The following is a 26062-nucleotide window of genomic DNA, read 5'->3' on the forward strand; positions in this document are numbered from 1 at the left end:
CTAACTTTTAATCGGTTTAGTTTTTTAATTTTTTATGTATTTTAGAGACTTAAAATTTTGAAGATAGAGTTGTAAGATTGAAGATTGTATGACTGGAGAAAAGGGCGTAGAGGTCCTTTTTCAAACCTGATAATTGTTGTGTTTGTAGAGTTTGTAGAATTTCCATGTTGTGGAGTTATAAGGGAATGTGCTCTAGAATGATTTAAGATTGTAATGTGTATGTTTTTGATGCATTGATTAATAGATTGTTACATAATATATAGATTATATGTAAAGAAAATTTAGATTTTTTTAAGTACGTGTAAACAAATGTAAGGAAATATTAATATATTACGGGAGATTCTACCAAAATTTACATTAGAAATTTGTTGTATTAAGTGTAAACAAATATAGAAAAATATTCATATATTAGGGAGATTCTACCAAAATTTATATTAGAAATTTGTTTTATTAAGTGTAAACAAATATAAGAAAATTTTCATATATTACGGGAGATTCTGCCAAAATGTACATTAGAAATTTGTGTAATGTAAAATAAAAGGTTGATACAATATTGTGTATTTGTGTATTTGGTCTCTAAACATGTGTTATATTTGTTTCAGATATGGCAGGTAAAGGTAAGAAAGACAATGCTCAGCGTCCTAATTGTGACAACAGTGCTTCATCCACGGCCCTAGTTCCACCTCCATACCAGCTACTATGCAAACCTTGCAGGATAGGGGATAAGAGCAGTTTATCATAGTGCCCAACTCTGGGTATGTTGCTCTTTCCCCTTCACTGCGAACTACACATGCCACACAACCTCCTTCTACACAGGGCACAGGTAAGGGATTCACTGCTATCCCAAATGGAAGTGGGATCACAAACCCAAGAATCATCGAGATCGCTTCTAACTTTAAGTTGGGATGAGTCTACTTGGTAAGTTAAATTTAAAATATGAATAATAACTCTATTTGATGTGAATGTTACAATAATTGTATTATTTTATTGTGGTTAAGCTGGATTCCACCACAGAAGGGTCTCTACCAGGTGACATGTAACGCTCCGAATTTTGGTAATATTAATTATTATTATTATTATTATTATATTCATATGTGTGTTAATTTATTTAATAATGATATTTATGTGTATTACATACATGGATGTGTGTATGCATGACTGGATAGGGCTGAGATGGGCTAAATGCCCAAGTGCAGGGCATGATACTGAGTTATTCTCGCTACAGCGAGAGGGCCCTGGGAGGAAGGACCAGAACTGTCACATTCTCGCTGTAGCGAGAGAGCGACAGTTTGGAGTGCATTTTTGGGTGCAGTTTCGCTGTAGCGAGAGGGCCTCGCTGTAGCGAGATTCTTTAGAACCATAGTGTAATTTTGTCTGAGATTTTCATTGTGGCGACAGAGGGCGTCGCTGCAGCGAGAATATCTCACTGTAGTGAGAGTGTCGCGACAAAAAAAAGATTTAAAGGGGGTTAGGGTTCGGGGAGAAAAAGCTCTATTCCACCGATTAATTACCTCAAAAGCAGTTCGGGAGCTTGATTGAAGGTTGAATCCGTATGAGAAACGCTTGGAGGTGAGTTTTAATGGTTAGAGTTTCGTTTCTCGTTCCTTTTTCTTTGTTTTTGTGGTTTCCTTGGGTTCTCATGGAGTTTCTCCATGTATTTAGGACGAAATTCGTGAAGGGGAGCACTTCTTGGTGGATTTAGCGTGTGAGTCTTCAATCGAAAGTAAGAGAGACTCTATCCTACTCTTTTGTGCATGAATTATTGATATTTTGCTTAATATTGTGTTGTGGCTGAGTTAGTGGGTTTAGGGAGAAATGTAATGTGGGCCATGTGCTGTGATACGTGAACATTATGTGTGTGATCTGAAATTGATGGATTTGGATTATATTTAAATTTTGTGTGATAGAATGAGTGTGGACACTTGTGTCGTATATTTGAATGAATATTGTGAAAATGTGGGCCAAGGGCTGTGTAATATGAATGATAATTGTAGTCTGCGTGCTGTGTGCTGTGAATTAAATATAGGCTATGTGCTATGTGTAAGCATGACTATTGCATGCATGAATGAAATATGTGTGAATGGGCGTGTTAGCGCCGTTGTAATGTGTTGTGAATGGTTCAGCGATTCACTAGGGATGTGGGAGATGAGGACGGTAAAAATACCTTGAGGAAGAGAGAGTGGTGGTGACACCGACTACAGAACAAGTACACCACAGGCCACACACTCTCTTCTTGACTAGACCTCTGATTACTATCTTTGCTGAGCGACCCGTGACTGCCCACGTGGTATCCGTGAGGCGGGGGTAACTGACAACCATTCATGGTGAAAATCTGTTATTACAGTGCCTCAGTGGGTGTGGTTGGCGTGTGCGTGCATGAGATTATTGTTAATTGTGTTGTTGAATGTGAAATGCTGTTAGTGCTATGTGTGCATTGATATTGAATAATAATGTTGTTTGTATTTGTTTCTGCATAAATGTATTGAATTTGATTTGGAGGTGAGACTCTATGCCCAGTTGTGTGTTTTGGTAGTATAGAGTACTTATCCTTACATTCATTTTTCAGGTAACCAAGACGATCAGTATCGGACTCAGTGACAGGGACGGATGGAACTTCTATAGGACTAAGATATAAATTTGAAAATAATGTATTTGAAAAGGGTCCTGTAGTAGTACTTGATGAAGATTGTAATCCGTTTTCTTATTTTGAAATATTTGATGAAACCATGGGTTGAGAACTTTATTTGAAATGGAACTTTTATTATTTCAAATTTGTGAAATTATTATTTAATGAATATTGAAAATAAGGTGTTACATGACAGATACCATTAAGAAGATGTTTGATGCGCCTTACATAAGTTAGATATTGTTTCTTGTAATTCTTCTAATGAAATTGTATTTATGTAGAAAAACTTCTCCATTCCTCTCAAGATGAAAAGATGATTTTCAAGGCATGGAAGAGTCGTCTTGTGGGTTGATACACGATCTCAGGCCACATATGTAAGTCACCCTTATTGACACTATATGTTATTATTAATAATTTACTAAATAGTTTTCGAGACTAATATATAATTATTTGTATTGAACTGTAGGATGACTATGTTCAAAAGCTTAAGGAGACATCTTTTCAAGATCCAGAGTCAGTTGATGAAGATACTATATGGTCAGAGACGGTAGGTGACCTTTATAAAAGCCCTATTTATAGCATGGGGAGCCGCTTTGCAGACTCTATGTCCCCTGTATCTGTCATTGGAGATGCCCCTTCTCTTGTACCTGAGGAAGTGGAGGACATGGTCCGCACTCAGGTCTATGCCCTCAATGAAGAACTGTAGAAGCAAAATGAAGAGATGTAGAAGAGCAAAGAAAGTGCATAGAAGAAGAAGTGGGCGAAGAAAATGGAGAAGAAGATAGAGAATATGGTGGCATCGAGGATGCAGAGAGAGGTGCAGCAACAGCATATGCAGATGCAGCAGATGTAGCAGATGCATGCATACTTTGAGCTCATGAGAGTAAGCACTTCTACACCTCTTCCTCCTCCTCCACCAGCTCCAACACCACCAATCTTTAGCTCTATGCGTCATTCCTCCTTCGATTCCTCCTTTACTGATGTCGATACTTTTTTGGAATATGATCACACCGATTATTAGTGATATGCAATGTTATTTTATTTTTTATACTATTTTTTTAGGTGTTTACTTCTTCATTTGTAATGAAATTTTAATTTTACATTTTATAAATAATTTTTGATTTTAAATATATACTTTTATAGTTTTTATTATGTTTATAAATTATGATAATTAGGAACAACGAGAAATAATTATGATTATAAAAAAATGAAACAATTTTTCTTTTAAATTTCATAAATGCATTACAAACGGATTTTTCCGTCTATAATTTACAGACAGATCTTTCCGTCTATAATTACAGACAGATTTTTCTGTCTATACATTACAAACGATTTTTTCAGTCTGTAAATTACAGACAGATTTAAAAATATGTCTGTATTTATTTACTGACGCGCATATTATAGACGGCTCTAGTCGGTATGTAATGCTAAAATTTGTCTGTGATAATGAAAAAATCCGTCTATATTTTTAGATTTTCTAGTAGTGTTACACGGGCCTAACTTTGTGTCCAAATCCAGAACAGAAAAGAACTTTAAAGAGTCGACCCAAGTCTAGTATGATAAGAACAGAGATGGACATTAGAGAACAATAAAGTCGGACAAAAAATTGTTCTTATTGTCACACCTCTGGTTACACAAGGAAGAAATGTCTAAATATTGCTCAAGCTTCTAGTTCCCACCATTGATTTATGTTGTTATTATTTTAAAATTTTCTTAATGTCATTTTTAATTTTATGAATGTCATTGTAACTTTTAAATTTTTAGTATTTGTAATTTATATTAAATATATGATTATATATATATATATATATATATATATATCTACATAATATTATTTAATAATATTTATTAATATTAATAACATATTTTTTTGAATAAATAATTATGTATAAATTTTAATAAAGATTAATATATCAAAATAAATACATAAACTGGTTATTGTTTAATACTTTTATTTATTTTATAAATATATAAAATTAAATAAATTATTATTATAATTTTTATTTTATACAAATTTAAAATTAAATAAATTATTATTGTAATTTTTAAAAAAATATAATATTAAATAACTAAAAATACAATTTCAGAATATAATATTAATATCATTTAAAAAAATCAAAATTATTTTAAATAATATGATAAGAAAACAAAAATATTATTTATTATCTTAAATATGTAAAATAAATTTTAATAAACATGTAAAATAAATATTATTATTATTTATTTTCAAATAATATAAAAATATAAACATAATTCAAATAATAAAAATTATTTTATTATATATAATTAATAAAATATTTATAAATATATATTAGAATAACATATTATAAATATTTATTTTAACAAAATATAAATATATAAATATAATTTAAATAATAATATTTATGTTATTATATAAAAACATAAAACAAAATTTAAAAATGAAAAAAAAAACAAATAAGAATTCGGTTCCCTGCAGAACCGAATTCTGTATTGACATTTTTCTGCTATAGTGAACAGGTTCATTCTGGTAAATATATTCTCACTAAGTCTATTTCTGTATTTTTTTTTATTTTTTTAATAATTTTTCGTAAAAAATTCCATTACATTTGTGTTGAATTGTTCATGAGCACACTCATGAAAATATGGAACACTGATTTCTATTAGTAAGTAGTCATACATGTAGATAAACCCATTTGAGGTCTCTTAGAGGTTGCAATCAATCAAATAGTCCCCCTTAAATTTCTCATTTGCACAAAGAATTAAGTGTTCTTGTAAACTTACCTCATCCTTTATAGTATAGCAACTCAAGGTGTTTAAGAACTCCCTATCTACCCACCTCATCGATTCACGAGTTAAAGAGTCAAAGACTCAAATCCTCTTGCCTCGAATACAAGTTGAATCAACCTCTTTGAATAACATCATTATAAGACTTTATATGTAGTTAAAATAGCAGCTCTGGAGCTAGTGTCAAAATTAGATTCATTCAAAGAATGAATGAAGGCATCAACCTTTGTAGGAGTACAGTGACAACATTCTCCGCTACAACTTATTTTAGATTACTTCTACTGCGCTTATATAACATGCTGAAATGCATTTGATCATAAAGTTAGACCACGTTTGGTTCATGTTTTATTGATTCAATTCTGACATCCCAAATCACCAAAAATAATATATGGTATTTTTATGTTTTAGTAGAGTTGTCAAAAAAGTTTTTGTACTAAAGGTCAGTCTTATCTTACTCTCAAATAATTTATCTAACTCTGCTCTTATTAATTAAAAAAATTAATTAAGCTCAAAATTATTTTGCTCAAAATATATTAGTTAGGTGGAAATATTCATGAATAAGCCTTGATTTTGAAAAGGCTCTCAAATCATATGATTTATTGATCTTTGCAAAACTTTAGTTGAACTTTGCTGTAGGAAAGGGTTGACGCCAAAGAGGAATGTTGTAACATAGCTGTGACTATGATTTCAAAGTTAATGTCAAGATATAATGTTACGTGATTTGTAATAATTTTTTTTTATTTAATTAAATTTATAGAGATCTTACGGTGATTTATGTGGAGGGGAGTGAAGAACTGAAAGCATCTTGGATTTGTAAAGATTGATGCAATTAAAGTTTTTGTATGCAATTAAAGCAAGTAAAAAAAAATTTATGAATTTTTTTACTTGCTTCTGGGTTTAATTTTCCTTCTTGGATTATGTTGCATCTGTTGGTAGAGGATTCAACTCTCAAGCCATTCAAATAGTATATAAGCACACTGTGAAACAACTCAAAATAATTGAGGATATTTTGACAATTGTTGTTGCTGTAGGTATGTGTAATTTGTGACAGGAAGTTGAAATACTTTGAGGTGTAGAAGTGTAAATGTGAGGGATGCTGTATTATCTCTCATGGATTGAAATCTTAAAAATCTAAAATTTTTTATTTTTGTTATAATCAACCTATGTTGCTATAGTTTATGTGCTAATGAATATATATAGAGGCTAGTAGTTGCTAAAACATTTGAGTTAGCCTCGTAAGTATTATTTTTGAATGTTGTTTTTGTTTCATTTCAAATTCATTATTAAAAGAGTAACTGAACAATACGTCATATAAAAATGATTTTTTTTCTTTATTCCATAAATTATGACATATCTCATCAGTGTCATATTTGATTGTGAAAAAAAATTGTAAGAAAAAAATAAAGGAACAATTCAAGAAAAAGGCTTTACTAACCATTTCAATAATCTATTCATATTAGATATTTTACTTTTTTTAATAAACAAAATAGTTTGAGATGTTGAAAAGGAAAAACATTCCATACACAACAAAATTAGAATTATTGGTATTAAAATAATATAAACCCAAAAATATATAACAACTTATATTGTATTAGCATCAAAGAATTAATATCTTACAGTTTAAATTTACTTAACATCTCAAGCAATGTGCTCTTAAGTATTTTTTTTGGTCTTGACCTTAATCTTGGGTAGGCCCATAAAACTTTTATTTATTAAACATTTTTATCCATAGAATTTTTTGCCTTAATTCACACGGACTAAAGATAAGATTGGACTAGTTAGACATTTTGATAGTTATATATTTTAAGTCAATTATATTTTCTTTTTCTATATTTAAATCTTCAATCTTGATCCAAACATTTTTTTTCATTAGTCACTACTCATAAAATTTTGTTTATAAATTATCATTTTTTATCTTTAACTTTTAGGTTTGAATTTATAATAACTTCCTTTTTTTTTTCTCAACTTTCCTTTGAAGTTATCATTTAGTATCATTCAAATAAATAAATAATAACTTCCTTTTTTTTGTCATAGATAATAACTTCCTGAAAATTACCTTTTTTTTTTGTTTAACTGAAAAATTATCTAAAGCCCTTCGTGATGGGCTAATTTATTTTTGGTCAAGGCGTAATGGGCTAATCTTGCTGTCCGTTTGTTTTCCAATTTGCTTTAATGGCCAATCTCTTTTCTTCGGTCATAATATAATGGGCAACTCTCTAGAGTTGTTTTTTCATTGTGTTCCACGTTTGGGCCACTATTCTAGCCCATGAGAATTTACGGCCGGAATACTGATCTGTTTGCTTTGAACCTGTGCTTTGAGGACCAAAAATGAAAAATCCATGCTTCGGATTTGTCGTTGAATTTTGGATTTGGGAGTTCATGTTTCTTTACGGTGGCGAATGAATCAGATGATAAAGGGAACCCTTCCAAAGTGAACAATGAGAAAAATCGATTGATTGATGCCCACCCTCACCCACACAAAGCCCCTCTCACTCAACTCTCTCCTCCGAGCTTGCTCTGCTTCAAAATCTCTCATCCAAGCAAAGCAACTTCACCACCGCATCATCGTCAACGGGTCAAACACTAACTCTTTCTTCGTTACCAAGCTAATCCAAATCTACGCCGATTGCGACGACCTTGGGTCTTCCCTCTCCTTGCTCCACCAACTCTCCCACCCCAACCTCTTCGCTTTCACCTCAATCCTCGCCTTTTACTCCAGACACCGCTTTTCCCACCAATGCATTCAAACCTACGCCCAACTGAGACTAAACGGTGTCGTCCCAGATGGTTACGTGTTCCCCAAGGTGTGCAAAGCGTGTGCTCAGTTATCTTACTTGAGAACCGGTGCTGTTTTGCACAAAGATGTTATCGTGTTCGGGTCCCAATTCGGCTTGCAAGTTTGCAATTCCGTGTTGGACATGTATTGCAAATGTGGAGATGTTGAGAGTGCCAGGAAGGTTTTTGATGAAATGGCTGAACGAGACGCTTTCTCGTGGAATTCCATGATGTCGGGTTATGTGTGTAATGGGTTGCCCCAGAGGGTGGTTGAGGTGTTGGGGTTTATGAGAGAGGAAGGGTGTGAACCCGATGTTGTCACGTGGAACACTGTGATGGATGCTTATTGTAGGATGGGACTGTGCAGTGAGGCCTCCAAGGTTTTTGGACAAATTAAGGATCCTAATGTGATTTCGTGGACAACCTTAATCTCGGGTTATTCTAGTGTTGGGAGGCATAGTGTTTGTTTGGAGATTTTCAGGGAAATGCTGAATGTTGGGATGGTTTTGCCTGATGCGGATGCTCTTTCTAGTGTCCTTGTTTCGTGTAGGTCTTTGGGGGCTTTGGCATGTGGGAAGGAAATTCATGCTTATGGGATCAAAATTATGAGGGGGGATGTGTTTTATAGGTCTGCTGGTGCTGCCTTGTTGACATTGTATGCTGGTTATGGTAGACTTGATGCTGCTGAAAATGTGTTTCTTAGAATGGATGAGTCTGATGTTGTTACATGGAATGCCATGATTTTTGGGTTAATTGATATGGGATGGGGAAATTTGGCACTTGAATGTTTCAGAGAAATGCTGGGAAGAGGTTTAAAGATTGATCACACTACTGTGTCTACTATATTGCCTGTTTGTGATTTGAGATGTGGAAAACAGATACATGCATATGTTGTTAGGAAAAGCCATTTCAGTTTTGTGATTCCTGTTTTTAATGCACTTATTCACATGTACTCTATCCGTGGATGCATTGGATATGCATATTCTGTGTTCTCTACCATGGTTGCGAGGGACTTGGTTTCGTGGAACACGATTATTGGAGGATTTGGAACACATGGGCTTGGCCAAACTGCTTTGAAACTTCTGCAGGAGATGTGTGTTTCAGGCATTAGCCCTGATTTGGTCACTTTTTCTTGTGCACTTTCAGCTTGTAGCCATTCAGGACTTGTGGATGAGGGGATTGAACTCTTCTACGGAATGACACAAGATTTTGGCTTAACACCAGTGAAGGAACACTTTTCATGTGTTGTTGACATGCTAGCCCGTGCTGGCAAGCTTGAAGATGCTTTTCATTTCATTAACCGAATGCCCTTGGAACCAGATAAACACACGTGGGGTGCTTTACTTGCTGCATGCCAAGAGCACCAAAATGTTAGTGTTGGTAAACTGGCTGGAGAAAAATTGATTGGTTTGGAACCTAATGAAGCTGGTCACTATGTGACACTGTCAAATATATATTCAAGAGCTGGAAGATGGGATGATGCTGCAAGAGTACGGAAGATGATGGAAGGCCACGGATTGCTGAAGCCATCAGCACGTAGTTTTGTTGGTACTTTAAGTTAGCCTAGAGGCGAAGACAACATGATCTATTCAATATTTTGATCATACTTCCAAACATTACCTACTGTGCATTTTCAATTATGCACCAAGAGTTAGAGGTGTAAAACTATTTATTGAGTTGCCTTAGGATGGGATGGGACTCTGTTTAATGTTGTAATTAATTATGTTATCAATATTTAAATAAAGAAAGTAATTGATTTGAAAGAATTTTAAAATTAAAAAAGTTCTATATATAAAAGTTTCAGTGGAAAAATTTAAATATTATATACAAATGATGGATATGTAGACACACGTTATCTTTTTGGCATATGATTCCTTCCATTTAAAATTTTATTAAGACTTTTATTTGTTTTAATTGCTTTGATGCACACCATGACATTTGGGTAGAAGTTGGAGGAGCGGGTGGTGAAATAATTGTTAGTAAGAAAAACAGAACGAGAAAGGATTAGAAAGTACGGATCAGTGGTATTGTATCAGTTTTATGTTCTATTTCCTTGTTCATCCTGATCATGATATTGAAGAGGCACATAGATTAAAGTAATTCATTATTTTTATCAATATTTAACGTGGTAATTCCGTTTGTGTTGGAAAGTCTCAATATTTTTCAGTTATTGAATAAATATTTATTTTACGATTAAAAAAAATGTGACATTAATTTAATCTTTACTGAAAACGTTCAGCAATTTAGTCATTTAACACAGAAAATAACATTGACTTAATTCTTTAAATAAAGTTAACATGAATTTAATTCTTCAGTCATAAAAGGCGATTTTGATAACATCAATTTAAATACTTCTTTTAACACTATCTAATAATTTATATATAGAAGATTTTGATATTACTTTCTATGACTAAAAGATTAATTAAATCAATGTCCACCTTTATTAAAAGGCTATATATTGATGTCATTATCATATGTATGTTTATAAAGTTGAAATGGATGTTTACTACTCGTGATTGTTTCAGCAATGTCTACTAAAGAAGATGAAAAAAAAAGTAGCATCATTAATTAATTGCTAACTTATTTTTTCGATTTTTGGAAAGGAAGACAATGGATAAAATCATAATATCAAATGTTTATATATCTCATTGATTTCATTTCAAAATTTCAAAGGTGTGTTTTATATTGCATAAATGATTTTGTTTTTGTTTGGTCTCAGAAATAGAATTTCTTGTAAATCATGGACGGTACTATTTCAGCTATCCAATTTGTTTGTGGTTGTGGGGTCATATTTTGCTTGTGACAAGTATGAAAGGATTTGCAAAACTTTTATTCAAATGCTTAATATGTCTAAATTCAGTCCTCCAAATTAATGTGTTATATCCTTCCAAGTGTAGATCATGCTTTATTTCCTCTACTACATAATAGTACATATTTGCATGAGATATAGTGAGGATATATGTTATTTAAATCATATAATTATTGAGAATGATTGAAAGTTTTGCATGATACCATTTTAGGTATTTTAGATATATTTCCATATATTTAGTGATTAATGTGATGTTATTCTCATTAATAAAATAAAAGTTGGATCCTTCCATATTAAACATGAAAAAAATTATTTATATACGTCTAATAGGAGAAATTTCATGAAAAGTTATAAATATTTATAAAGAGCAAATAAACATAACATTTTTCCATGATAAAATCATTTAAAATTTTAACATTAAAGGATTTTTTGTTTCAAAAATATAATCAAGAAAGTATAGAAATTGATTTAAAATAACCAAACTATATTATACAAAAAAAAGTATATTAGTTTATATATGTAAGCATGAGCACGACATGATTAATCAATGAATTTAGGACCTGTATCATATAATTTTAATATGTTAAAAAAAATAAAAATAATTAAGTACGTTCCTTTAGTTAGAAAATTTAGTAAGACAGGTGGTAAAAATAATTAAAAAGCAACAACTGAGGTAATAAAAATGAAGATGGTAAGAAGAGTTTGGAAGAGACAGGTGGCAGGCAGCTATAAAGTTGAGAACCGCAATCCATTTTTACCTCACATCGCCGCCTTTCTTGTCCAAATAGAAGTAACCCACGAATCATATCAATCTCTATTTCAATTCATATTCGAATTCCAAACTAATCCATTCATACCAAACAAAACACAACTCACTCAGATTTCAGATTCTCACCAAATTCTCAAGACAATGGAGTCGACGCCGGTGAATTGGGAAGCTCTTGACGCTCTCGTCATCGATTTCGCCAAATCGGAAAACCTAATCGAAGACTCATCCTCCGCTCCCTCTCCATCCTCTTCCCCTTCCTCTTCCTCTTACCACTCCAGACTCGTCATCCGCCAGATCAGACGCTCCCTAGAGACCGGCGCCATTGACGCAGCCGTCGATCTCCTCCGCCTCCACGCTCCCTCCATCCTCAACGACCACCGGATTCTCTTCCGTTTGCACAAGCAGGTCTCTCTCTCTCTCTCTCTCTCTCACTCACATACACAGTCACACACACACGCTAATGATTTTCTTGTTTTTCCTATTATCATTGTTCTGAATTTCGATTGCTTTGTAGAAATTTATTGAGCTTCTTCGGAAGGGGACGACAGAGGATCGAGACTCTGCTATTGAGTGCCTGAGGACGGCTCTCGCTCCTTGCGCGCTCGATGCGTATCCGGTAATTGAATCGTGCAATTGAATTCGCTATTTTTTCTTCTCTCTTTTGTTGTTCGGTTCTGACGGTTGTCTTTGTATTTAAGGAAGCATATGAGGAATTCAAGCATGTGCTGCTCGCATTTATATATGACAAGGATGATAAGACTTCTCCAGTGGCCAATGAGGTACGTCTCAATTTTACTTTAAGCCGTGGTGCTGCCTGCACGCCGATGTTTGTGGCTAGTATAGTTGAGAATGTAGTGTTTAATAAAAATATTCGATTGATTAGCATTTATTACCCTCGATGCTGTCCTTTTCTTGCACTCCTAGGGTGTAAATGGTTGAACTACTTATGATGTGTAATAACCCTACTTTGTAAATGTGTTAGATTAAACTCATTTGTTTTGTTAAACAAATAAGCTCAAATTTGAAATTAGAGTCAATTATGTAAATGAGTTCGGCTCAAATTTATAAGCTTAACATTGGAAGCAGATAGGTACCTACACACGTATAAAATTTGTTCCAGGGAAAAGTATACTAAAAGTCATGTTAAGCTTTAGGTTTTCTGCAAATAGGCACCATAAACTTTAAGTTGTCTAAATTAATCCCTAAACTTTAACTAATATCCCAGTTAATCCTTCTTTAAGTAAACCACTATCTGTGAGTTAGTTTTATCATCCAATTATGCTAAATCTGGACCGTATTTATTGTTTTATTTTGTAAATGTGCTGAATAAAAAATCAAAGACACAATGGTTGAATCAGACTACATGGAAAAATATGGTTTGCTTCTCATCTGTGCGTTCCAGGTGGGTCTTCTTAGCGTAGGAGGCTAAAATGACACCATTGGTTTGCAATGCTAGGAATGAAACTACTGAAACTCAAATTAAAGATTAGAAGAAGGGAATGAAGTAACTATAGAAATTATGAGTGAAGGGGATCGACATGCTTCATAGTCTTCCATGTAGTCATTGCAAAGTTGCAGAACCCTTTTGTGACTCATCCCTGCCATTCAACAGGGAGAGACTGAGAGATAACGATTGTGTGCAGGACATCTCTTTTTTACTCCTAAAATAGCTATTAATTGCATGCTGGAAAAGCCCATCAAATGCAGCATCGAGAAGAAAAATATCTATTATCTTCTTTTTCCTTTAACATATTTAAATAATTTGAAAATATTTTTTAAAATCAATCAATCAAGGGTCTAAATTTAGTCTAGATGGATTGTTAATTTTGAGGCATTGGCATCTTGATGAAAGAATCTATCAAAATCCTTAACAATAGACCAGTTTGTTGCATAGACAGAATTAAATGCCATAATTAGGAGCATATGCTAGCTGTCTGGTTTTGTATTTTTGTACAGGAATCATTGACCCTTAAACTTAGGAATTACTTGTGTATGAATAGTTTAGGAATTTCCTTTATTAGACTTTTTGATTCTATTTAAGATCATTTGCTCTTCTGAAATCAGCAGAAAACAATCTTCTGACAGAATCTATTTAAGAATGTCTATTTGCAAAAGACCAAAATGCCTAAAGTTTAATGAGGCTTAGTGCAATTTCCCCCATCATATAGATGTAAAATTGCAATCACAAAAGAAATTAAAATGTTGGATATGAAAGGGTATAGTAATAATATTTTTATTATTTCTATTACTTAGTAAATTGTAATTTGATTATTACTTCATTTTTCTAACATAAAGATGTTTATTAAATACTAAACTATTAAACATAAAAAAGATACTTAAAGCAGAGATTTGATAACAGGAAAGAAAATAATCAAGCTATATATATATATATATATATATATATATTACTAAACAAGTTGTACGCAAAACTTCATATATTTGAACAAGTCAACCTAAGCTTTAAATTTTGACTTTTTTAAATGAATGAGCCAAGCTTGGGTAATGTCTTCTTTGCACTTGTCAAGCTCAAGAGCCTGACTTGATTTGACTCATTTTACAGTTTACATACCAATTCAACACCGTTCTTTGTTCAAAAATTAAATTTAAAATACTTTTTTGTACTGTTCCTGGTTCATTTCTCTGTAAATAACAAAGTAAGGATGTAAGGTGTAGTCTTCAAAAAAGAGGGGTATCAAATGTTATAGGATTTTACCTTAGGGGATGTCAATAGAATAGAATTACCCTTAATAGTTTTTAAATATTGTTCTTTTGGAATAATGAATTATGTGCACTGCCTGAGACATGCTGGTTTGGGTAGGTATTTGTTGCAGCTTTTGCAAATAAATAAATATCGGAATGGTTTTCTATGAGAAGCTTCTACTATTAGGTATGCAAAAAGATCTTTCAGTAGGGTTGTAGCACAGGGGCCACAGGTTTGTAATATAAAAGTATGGTACTTGGAATTAATCATTTGGTTTTCCTAATGTGTATACATGAGCACTTGTTCAGAAGTATCAAATATAAATAACAATCAAATATTATTCCATTAGGTGAGGTCGGTTACATGAATTATATGATGCTATTGAACTTGGTAAAAAATTAAAATTTTGAGATATTATTTATTGCCATATCCTTTTTAATAATTTTCTCAGAAGTTAGTAGATGTCCATCTTATGTGGTAATGCTTGATACATGCTCACTGCTAATGTTAGAATGTAGAAAAACTTGTTGATTGGCTTTTATTAGGTTTTAGGACACTATTAATTGGTGTCAGATAGGCATCTTCACCTGGCAGCATCTTGCCAACTGTTTTACAAGGATATTGTCCACACACACACACACACACACACACACACAAGACAGAGAATGTTATCTCCTGTCTTGTTTTCATTTTTTAAGGTTCATTCAGACAGACTGATTTAGGGCTTCATATTTCATTCGACAATTATGATGAAAATTGTATAGATCCTCTGTTATTTTTAAATTCTGTTAATGAGGTTTGTGTTTGATGTTATACTTCAGTGTGCTATTTTTTTTTTCTGTGAATATTGAATTTGTTAAGCTCATAATCATGCTTTCTTATTTTATACAGTGGTCAGAATGGAGGAGGCTTGACTTAGCTGGGTTTATGTCCTCTATGTTAAGGGCTCATTTAAATGCTTATGATCCAATTTTTTCAATGGCTCTGAGATATTTGATAAGGTTATCTATCAACTTCTTCTCATCAAGTTTTTAGCAACTACTAACTGGTCAAAACTATGCTGTTTCTATTGCTGTGCAGTGTGCAAATTTATTGGAAATTCTTTTTGCCAATTTGACGTTTAATTTTTCATACTTCCTGTTATTTTACAGCATACACAGGGCATATTGTTTACGTCAAGGTATTACATCACCAATCTCTGATCTCACTGAAAGATTGCTCCTTGAAGAGCGGGACCCTCCTGCAACACCACAGGACATTTTATATGAAGTACCACCATTTGATGAGGTGAGATATCTATGTTGTGTAATTCTAAAATTTGTTGTGGAAATTGATAGCTGGATCAGATCAATGGAAGAAAATAGTATGTATGCTATATATTGTCATTCAAACTATTTATGATCTTATATCAGTGGCATATCACTACCAGTACATGTTTCTCAAGAGGTAATGTTAACATAAATTAGGGCCAAAAAAAAAAAAAATACAGATAGTCCCATCCCTAGGCATTCAAAAGGCCTTGATCTTGTGCTCTGAATCTCTCTTCTCAGTTCTTTCTTACCTTGTCTGTTGTCTCCTTTCTTCTTATTTCATTCCCATTACACAACTTTGCACTCTGCCACTCCCAAGTCCCACCTGCCACGTAAGCAGGTTGTTACAATGGAAACCCACAACACACTGGTCACACACCTTTCAGACATGCTCTCATGGGTCCAAATCCTCTGTTGGTATTCCTTCTCCACTATTTTCCACCTTATGGGAGGGTGCCTTTCAGAAGTCAAGTGTATGTTAATAGTAAATGCTATCATTTTGTGAAAACAGATTGATGAATCTGCTTAATATGTTTGTATTAATGATACATCTGGCTCTCATTTTTTATTTGTATTTATGCTTGCAACACTTTTATGCTGAAGCAATATGTTTGACTCTGGAATCTAGGTTGACATACAGGCTCTTGCACATGCTGTAGAGCTTACCAGACAAGGGGCAATTGATAGCTTGAGATTTGCTAAGGGTGATCTGTTCCTGGCATTTCAGGTTACATATAACCTTACTAATTCACCTGCTTTTGGCTTCAATTTAAATATTGGCAATGAATTATTGCTTTCACATCTAAGTTAACTTTTATAATTGTTTCAAATATAATTTCATCAAGTGTAGATCATTTTTTTTACTTTCTATAAAAAGACAATGTCTAGCTTTTGATCTTTAAATACTGCTTTGTGGTTCAAGTCCTTCTTTCTTTTAGTTAATAAATTTACTTGCACCATTACTCACAAAACAATCCAATATACTGTTGACTCACTATAACCATTGATTCTGAAAAATTCAGTTTCAAAAAACTGTTTTTTTCACACATTAACTGGATCCAAAGAAAAATGTTCTCTTAATTTCCTTTTCCACTTGCAGACCAAAGGAACATCTTATCACTTTGTGAGAGGTAAGGGCTAAGAGAATCAAAAGTAAAAGGGGAGGCTAAAGAAAAAACAAATTTTGGTTAATGCAAATTATGACTGAATGATTCAATGTCTCAATATTAACTTTTGGCTTGCATTGGTGATGTATTTTAATTATTTGCTGATCTTGCCTTCATGCCTTCATGCCTTTATTATTGTATTCTTTTTGTTGCAGAATGAATTATGTCGTATGAGATTGGATGTTCCCCTTCTTGATCAACTTGTTCGTGAGTATTGTGTTTACAGAGGCATCGTTGACTCTGGTAGAGCATCTCCTCTGTTGAATCCTAGCTGTACGTGTGATATGTGAAAAATACTTCCATGCTACTAGCTTCCATTTCTTAAATTTTTCATGGCATTTTCACATATAATTAATCTCATTGGATTTTATGTCTCAAAATTTTAAATTAAAATCAAAGTTGGTTATTTCATCTATGCATTATAATCTAATAATGGGTTTTGTGCAATATTGAATTATTTCTAACTTTCAATGCATCTACTTATCTTATTTTGATTATTTGTTGTCATTTTATGATGAACTTAGCTTCCGGGAAGCAACCTATTCCAGAACCCATAAAATTCAACCAAGACCCTGGGTGTTGCTCATCCAGGGATTGTTCTCTTGAGCTAGATTGTAATGCCAGCAAGCATTCTGATGGTGAAACCTCTGTTACCAACGCTCAGATGGATGGTTCCCCTGAAAATAGTGCTGATGTAACAAGCATGCGACGAATCGATTTTGAAGTACGATATGCTTCTGAACTCACAAGCATTCATGAAGACTGTAGCACCAGTGGATCACATCAACATGAAGATCCAAGTGTTTTGCAACGAAGCAGATTGCCTGCAAATGGAGAAAGGAGCAAACGCAAGCGTTGGAGAGGACGGTATGATGACAGTAGTTACATGCCCAGTACATCTTTGGAAGAGCAGAGCAAGCAAGAGCATAGCATAAATACCACTGTTTCAACATTATCAAAGGAGAAACAGGTGTCTGTTTGATTTTTTGTAGCTATTTATGACATTCTGTCTGGCTGATCAATTATTTGATGGAATATTGTTTTGCAGGGCTCTGAAAAGCTTTCTGTACATGAAGTTAGTATTGTAGAAGATAAATATGAGATTCTGTTGGGAATGAAGGAATTAGCTAGCAGAGGAATGGCTGCTGAAGCAGTTGAGGAAGTCAATGGTATTGACCCCAATTTCTTTGTACAGAACTCTGTTTTGCTCTTCCAACTCAAGCAGGTAAGTGGTTTCTGTGTTATTGATATTCTTTTCTTTATTAATTTTATAGGAGAGGTCCAGCCAATGTCATTGGGCTCTGCATAATTGCTTTGAGAATGTTTTCCTTAAATGTGGATTCTTGGTTATAGGTTGAATTCCTCAAGTTGGTCAGCTCTGGTGATTATAATGCTGCTTTAAGGGTTGCTTGCACTCATTTGGGTCCTTTAGCTGCTAGTGATCCTGCTTTATTAAAGCCATTGAAAGAAACTCTCTTGGCTTTACTACGACCTAATGAAGATGCTCTTGGAAATGCATTACCTCTACATGCTCTAGCTGCATCTCTCCAGGTGTTGTTTTGCTAATCTAATGTATAACCTGTTATTGTCATTGTTATACTTTTTTCCATATTTTAATGTTGGTCAATGATATTTCTTGTTCATGGTGTTTGTCTATAGATGTCATGATATTTTGAATAGGATTACTAATAGAAAAAGATGGTGAGGAATAATTGTTGTGTAATTGATGAGTGATTGAAGCTTATAACTTTTCATTAAACAAATTAATATTTATAACTTACCCTCCTAAATAATATTGAGTTCCAAGTAATTGTAAATTATCCTCTAGAGGGATTTCCTATCATATGTCCATAATAGGATATATCTTGTGTCAGTGTCATTTCATGTTTTTGTTTTGTACCTGGAAGCATTCCTATTACTGCCTATGGTGAAGGACTTTGGTCTATTATTTTCTAATGTCTGTTAATACTTTTGAGAGAGAAAGAGAGAAACAAGAAGACATAGAATGAATTCGTGTGTCAAAATACACAGCAAAGTTATTTATTTATAAATAATGCAGTCTATTAATACTGTTGAGAGAGAGAGAGAAACGAGAAGACAGAGAATGAATTCGTGTGTCAAAATACACAACAAAGTTATTTATTTATAAATAATGCACAATGATTACATAATATACATTTTCATGATATTTTGTTATCTAAAATTACGCTATCTATGATTACATTATTTATCGTAGTTCCCTTATTTAGATTATTCTCATCGCTCCCCCTCAACTTGGAACATATAAATCATATGCATTAAGCTTGTCATGTATATAACTAATGTGGTACCTCAAAAATTTAGTGAAGATATCTATCAATTGATCATTAGAGTTGAAGAATCGAGTAACAATATCTCTAGATGAGATCTTTGTTTTAATGAAGTGACAATTTATATCAATATGGTTGGTCTTCTCATGAAAAACTGAATTTAAATCAATATGTAAAGTAATTTGATTATCACATATTTCATCATCTCCAAACATCAATTCCTTCGGTAAATTGTATCATGAGTTCACAAATGGTTGCATATCTTGATATTCCGCTTTTGCACTTGATTGCACGACAATGCTTTGTTTCTTATTTGTTCAAGAAATCAGGTTATCATCAATGAAAACACAATATGCAGAAGTTGATCTTCTATCTATAGGAGAGTCTGTCCGATCCCCATTTGATTATTCCACAATTTGAGTGTCCTTAATCTTCATTCTAAAGGAGTTCCCTTGATATATTTCATGATATGAATAGTTGCATTGCATTGTTCTTTACAATGAGAGTTAAGAAGCTAACTCACTACATTCATTGTAAAAGAAATATCAGGACAAGTGACAATGAGATAATTTATTTTTTCATCAAGTATTCTATATTTCTTTGAATCTGCAAGAGGATCTCCCTGTCTTGTTATGATTTTGGTATTAGGATTAATATGATTATTAAGGGATCTGGTGCTCATCAATCCTGTCTCTTCCAAGATGTTCATGGTTACTTCCTCTTAGAAATTACAATATCATTTCTGAACTAAGCTACTTCTATTGCTAAGAAGTATTTAAGTTTGCTTAGATCCTTTCTTTGGGAGTGATGATAGAGATGTTGCTTCAATTGTGAAATCTTACTATGGTGACTACCTATGATGATAATATCATCTACACAAATGATAAGGTAAATGCATTTTGTAGCAGAGTGACGGTAGAAGACATGGTGATTAGCTTCACTTCGTGTCATACTAAATTGTTAAATCACAATACTAAACTTGTCAAATCATGTCCAAGCAGATTATTTAAGACCATATGGAGACTTTCATAATCGACAAATAAGTCTTGAAGCTTCTCTTTAAGCTTCTCTTTAAGCAACAAAATTAGGAGGTTGTTTTATACAGACTTCTTCCAAAAGGTCTCCATGTAGGAAATCATTCTTTATCCAATTGATAAAGAAGTCAATCACAAATAATTGTCATATATAAGAAGCGAATGAAAGACATCTTGGCTACAAGAGAGTATGTGTCACTATAATTTAGGCAAAAAAGTTGGTATAACCTTTGGCTATGAGGTGAGCCTTTAATTTATCTGCCTTGCCACCAGGACCAATTTTAACAGAGTAAGCCTATTGACAACTAACAACAAATTTCCTAAAAGAAGAAGAGCAAGAGTATCACTGTGTTGGGGCGTACTCATCTCATCAATCATGCTTTCTTCAACTAGAATGGATGAGAGCATTACTTGTAGACTTAAGAATGGAAACAAAAGAAAGAAGAGAGACAAGTGTAATCGGAATTCGGAAGGAGATAAATGATGATAATTGGTATTAACACAGTGAGGAGAAAGATTATGAGTAGAACATATACTCTTATGAATCGCAATGAGGTAGTCTAATTGAGGAAGTAAAGTTGGATGGGATGGATGATGTGCCACCAAAGGTGAGTTAGTAAAGTCAATAATAGGGGATTTGTGTTGATAAACTTGCAACAGACGAGGTAGAAGTGAAGTTGATGGCATTGGAGACTCAGGAGAAGAAAAATGAATAGAGGTCGAGAAGAAATCATTTGAGGACTTAGAAAAAGACACAATTATAAAACGTCATATTCAAAAAAGGAAACATCATATGATATAAAATAACGATGAACAATAGGAGATTAACACATGTATCTTTGTTAAGATTGAGTGTAACCGAGAAAGACACATTTGTGGGAGTGAGCAAAGAGTTTGTCTAATCCAAGATTAATGTTGTGGACAAAATAGGTGGAATCGAAGATTTGAGGAGACAGGAGATGGAGAAATTTGATGTGGATACAAGACTTATTAAAATATTTTTCTGTCTAAAATGGTTGAAGGTATCCTATTGATAATGTAACAAGCAGTAAGGGCAACATCACTTCAAAAACAATGGAGAACATGAGATGAAGCAAAAGGGTAGGGGCTGTCTCAAGAAGATATCTATTTTTACATTCAACAATGTCATTTTTTGCGGCCATGAAACTAGGAAAGGAAGTAGACAAGTATTCTTTAACATTATTACTTTGTAAAGTATGGATATGAATGTCAAATTTGAATTTTTATTTCTCTTTCAAAAGACTGAAAGATAGATAACAAATAAAAACAATTTTTCTTAAATAAAGTTGAGTACATTGTAAAAAATCATCAATAAAAGTGATAATGTTTTTTATCCTAAACTAGAGGATCCCAAAGATCTGAATAAACTAAACAAATGGAGACAAACCTTGACTAATGTTATGACTAAGAAAAGAACTACAAACATGTTTACCTAATTGACACAACATATAATTTAAAGAAGACAACCTAGAGAGGCCCTATAATAACAACTTCAAGTTGACAAAACTAGGATGGCCCGGTTCAGCATGAATCATTAGTGGACTATCTATTGCTAAATCAATATGAGAGAATTGTTGGAGTTGATACAGACCCTGAGACTCACATCTGAAATCAATCATCCTCTCCAAACTTTCAGTCTTGTAAGGCAACAAAATTTTTGGTAAACGAAACAACACAATTAATGGAATGAGTAAGACTATTGATAAAGAGTAGATTAAAAGTAGACTTAGGAACATAAAAGATATTATCACTGGAAATAGATGAAAGACTAAATACAATGCTAATTCCTCTAGGTCGTGTTTGATTACCATTAGCTATAGCGATGGGGAGTAAAGAATTAGAAAGAGAGTTGAGACAAGATTTATTAATAGAGTAGCCCCCAAAATCAAGAATTCAAGGACCAAGGGAAGGAGAGTGGGAGATGCCGGCAAAGGAAATTTTAGCTTGCACAATCGACATAGTGGAACTGGAAGATTGATGAATTTTAGTCATCATAAGAGACAAATGGTGCATGAGGAGCAAGTAATAATTCAATAGAGTCAAAGAAACCTGTGAAAAGGAGCAAGCAACATTAGCCGTGTGAGTAGGGCAACCGTGAAGAGCATAACAACGATCAAATGGTATAATCAAGCTTATGACAATGGTCACACTCAAGGCGAGATTTACCAAGATTACGAGAGTGAGTATGATCACCCTGATGAGACACTTGAGTGAAGGAGTTCCCTTGAGAAGGAACAACCTTTTTAGATGTTTTAGTTGAAACACAAAGCATGGTGGACTAGGTAGTGCCCAAAGAACGAAAAGTGGGACAGCCCAATATCTGATCGTGAACATTTGAGTAACTCGGGTAAACCGTACAAAGCCAATAACATAAAGAATTGTTGGTGTTGCTCAAGCTCCTTGTCAGGTTTCTCAACAAGAGGTAAGAGTTCATTGAAATCATAAAGAATACCAAAGATTCAACCCAATTAGGTAGTCATGGAATTACCAAGAGAGCAAACACCAATAACTGTCATAGATTGTGACATACCCCGTAAAGTTGTTGAGTGTTAGACTTTGTTCGAGTCCATATAGCTTTTGTATGTCTCATGGGCACGAAAATCAGGTCATATAGAAGAATGAAGATTAGCCTTAATAATGCTAACAAAATTGAGTGTCAATCTTCTTCCAACGAGGGCGATAAACCTTAGCAATAGTTTTGGCCTATGTGGTAAGATGGTCATTTTAATCTAGCCCAACAAGCCAAAAACGAAAATTGAAGCACAAGTGGTATATTTTTAACCATCCAATTGCTTAGTAGAGAGAGGAGCAATGATGTGGTTGGTAAAGAAGGCAGGTTCAGTCTTGGGAGGATTGATAGCAGCCATGGGTATTGTGGAAGAAAGAGAAAGAGCGTGAACAGTGTCATGAAAGCCAAACAAAGAGAACGACGACGAAGGAGCAATGAACCCCATTATCTAGAAAGAGAAAGCAGCGACAATCTTGATGATGTCAACGATGACCAGAACAACAGTCAGAGGTGCTGCCACATGCGGTGGCAGTGATGGTGGAACACTGAGGCTGTGCCTGCTTGTGGAGGCGCGTGAGCGCTCTGATGAAAGTGGGACCAGTGGTGTTGGGTGGTGCAGCAATGATGATCCAGATCCAATGGTCAAAGGTGTTGGGTGGTGCAGGCAATGATGATTCAGATTCAATGGTCGAATGAAAAATCATCAGAAATGGTGGCTGCCTGCAGTGAACATTTGCTTGACGAGGAGAAAATGCTAGAGAACTGATCAGAAACCGAGAAAAAGGCAGTTTCTAAAAAAAATTTTACAATAATGGACAGTGCACCGAGAATGCACAGATTTGGTATCCATGTTGAGAGAGAGAGAAACGAGAAGATATAGTATGAATCTGTGTGTTGGAATACACAGGGGAGCTATCTATTTATAGTAATGCACAATGATTATGCTATCTACATAGTTACTTTATTTAAATTATTCTCAACAATTTATGTTATTTTGAATGTGAAATCCTTGTTTTACACTGAATAGGTGGCAGTTGGTCGGAGGCTTGGTGTTGAAGAACCTCAACTCATGAAAATAATGCGAGCCACTCTTCATACTCATAATGAGTGGTTTAAACTTCAAATGTGCAAAGATCGTTTTGAAGGTCTCTTGAGGATTGATTCCTTGAAGGAAGCAAATACTCCCTTCCTTTCACCAGCCTGTACGTCCAAGTCATTTGCTGATAGCTGCACAAATGGATCTTCTCAGGCTACAGTATCTTCAGGAACCAGAATGTCAGAAGATGGTAGCAGTCCAACTCAAGTGTCTTCGAGGGACGCCATCTGTGATGAAGGTGCAATACTCAAAGTAATGGTAAGATTTGGATTTTTGCTTTTTTTTTTTTTTTTTTTTTTTTCGTGGCAAAATTTACAAACTCAGTACCATGTCATGATTCTCTGAAGCTTTTCATGAGTTTCGATATCTTGCAATCATCTCTTGCTTTGCAACTTGTAATGTAGTTTTTTCATTAAGTAAATTTATCAGATAAAAGCACTACTTCTGTATTTGTCATTAATTTCTTAATGTACAATTTGCATTTGTCAAAGCACTACTTCTGTAGAGTCCTTTTGCAACTGGGAAGGCATTGCTATTCAATACCTCTACCATTGTCTCAATGGGTTTCTCCTAGGATTTTTTCTATTCCTTTCTTTTTGTTAGTATTATGTTCCATGTTATTTCAATTTGTTTGACCCCATTCATAGCTATGCCATCAAATATTATTTTTTCTTTCATCCGATATAAAAAAAAAATGCGTAACCATGCATTTCGGTGATTTCTATTTTGCACGCTAAGGCCTCCCCTCACCTCTTATGCATTGTTGTTTAAACTTCAAACCCTGTCATTTCTTGTAAGTTATAACTTAGTGTCTACCTCGTGCAAATTTCATGGTATATATTGATTCTAAGTAAATAATATTGATGTTATAAATTAGGACAAGAATTAGGTGCAGTATCGTAGATACTCTTGGTGTTGCTCTTTAATGAAGTTTCACATTGGTAACGTATATCAGCCTTTAATAATGGTACGCTGGCATTTGTTATGTATATTATCGAGATAAAATTTCAATTTTGATTAAAGAACAATACTAATAGTCAATACTTATGATATTGCACTTAAGTTTTGTTCTATAAAATACCATACAATGATGTTTTAATTTTGCTCGATTTAATGATTAGGTTTTCTTTTAAAATTTGGGATTTTGGTGTGTGCAGGAGTTTTTGGCTTTGCCTAGGGCCGATGCTATACATCTGCTTGCACAATACAACGGAAATGCGGAGACCGTCATTCAGCAGATATTTGCCTAGGCATTGTGAAGGACAATAGAATTTGTTTATTTGAAGAAGGGTCAAATTATTATTTTTTCAATATTATTTTATTCAATTTGTGAATTTTTTTTATAACGTGTACATATATAGCTGCAAAGAGGAAGTCGCTGCAACGTTTGAAATCCAAATTGACACAAACTACTCTCCTGTACAGAATCTCTTGATTTTTTACCTCAGTTTTAATATGAGAAAGGTTGTATTTAATAAAATAATAATTGGCGTGATTCAAGTGGGTTTAAAAGACTTGTATTCATATACTTTTTACATGAGCAATGCTATTACCGAATGATAAGGTGAAAATTGTGTGCCTACTAATTTACTTTTTTATTGTAGATTTGAATCTTCATTTTTGTGCTCATCCTCGTTAAATCACTTAGCTTTTTTGTATTAAATATTTCATTTTTTTTTTACTTATATTTTTTTATTCATTTCAAAGTTTGTTTCTTAATTTTAATTTCATTTAATTTTTAGATGTTGATATATTGTATTAAAATAATTGCTTATAGTTGCAAGGTTTTTGAGAGAATTTAAAAAGCAACGGATTATTCCTCCAAAATAATCACTTCCTAAACCTGTAGTTAGGGCAAGTTTGCTTATGGTTATTCCACAAAGGCTTGCCATGGGAGTATCAACACTAATTAGGAATGATAGCATAGATGTGTACTGTTTTAGATGATTGTGAAACATCATAGCGGGGACAACACTACCTGCATTCAGGTTAGGACAAAACACGTGGAGTTATATTATTTTCACAAATTTTAATGATAAATTTGTACAATAATAGATTTATCTATATTTTTCTCCATCAAATCACTTGATTTATCACCTTTTTTCTTCTTCTTCTCTTCTTATCTAAATTAAGTTTATAATAAAAAAAAATCATACAAATTTGTGGGACAA

General features: G+C 33.5%; 2 protein-coding genes across 5 annotated transcripts; both read left to right on the forward strand.

Moving 5' to 3' along the window:
- The first annotated feature begins 7742 nt into the window (after positions 1 to 7742).
- On the forward strand, positions 7743 to 9966 carry LOC113858625 (pentatricopeptide repeat-containing protein At3g16610-like). Its single transcript, XM_027491339.1, has one exon. It carries the CDS (start codon positions 7852 to 7854, stop codon positions 9727 to 9729), a length of 1878 nt encoding a protein of 625 aa, XP_027347140.1. The 5' UTR covers positions 7743 to 7851; the 3' UTR covers positions 9730 to 9966.
- Positions 9967 to 11760: 1794 nt separating this feature from the next.
- Positions 11761 to 25469, forward strand: LOC113858136. 4 transcript variants are annotated; one of them, XM_027490623.1, is made up of 12 exons: positions 11761 to 12150; positions 12260 to 12361; positions 12444 to 12524; positions 15338 to 15447; positions 15598 to 15733; positions 16385 to 16483; positions 17078 to 17195; positions 17447 to 17892; positions 17971 to 18147; positions 18276 to 18473; positions 23823 to 24149; positions 25049 to 25469. In XM_027490623.1, exons 1-12 carry the CDS (start codon positions 11887 to 11889, stop codon positions 25139 to 25141), a joined length of 2151 nt encoding a protein of 716 aa, XP_027346424.1. In that variant the 5' UTR covers positions 11761 to 11886; the 3' UTR covers positions 25142 to 25469. The 4 variants fall into 4 exon arrangements, with proteins under 4 accessions (XP_027346424.1, XP_027346426.1, XP_027346427.1 ...); XM_027490625.1 differs by having other exon boundaries at positions 18118 to 18147; positions 25049 to 25451; XM_027490624.1 differs by having other exon boundaries at positions 11799 to 12150; positions 17078 to 17165.
- Positions 25470 to 26062: the final 593 nt, after the last annotated feature.

The sequence above is a fragment of the Abrus precatorius genome, unplaced genomic scaffold, assembly GCF_003935025.1.
Source record: "Abrus precatorius isolate BTA unplaced genomic scaffold, Abrus_2018 Scaffold2, whole genome shotgun sequence".
Lineage (NCBI taxonomy): Eukaryota > Viridiplantae > Streptophyta > Magnoliopsida > Fabales > Fabaceae > Abrus > Abrus precatorius.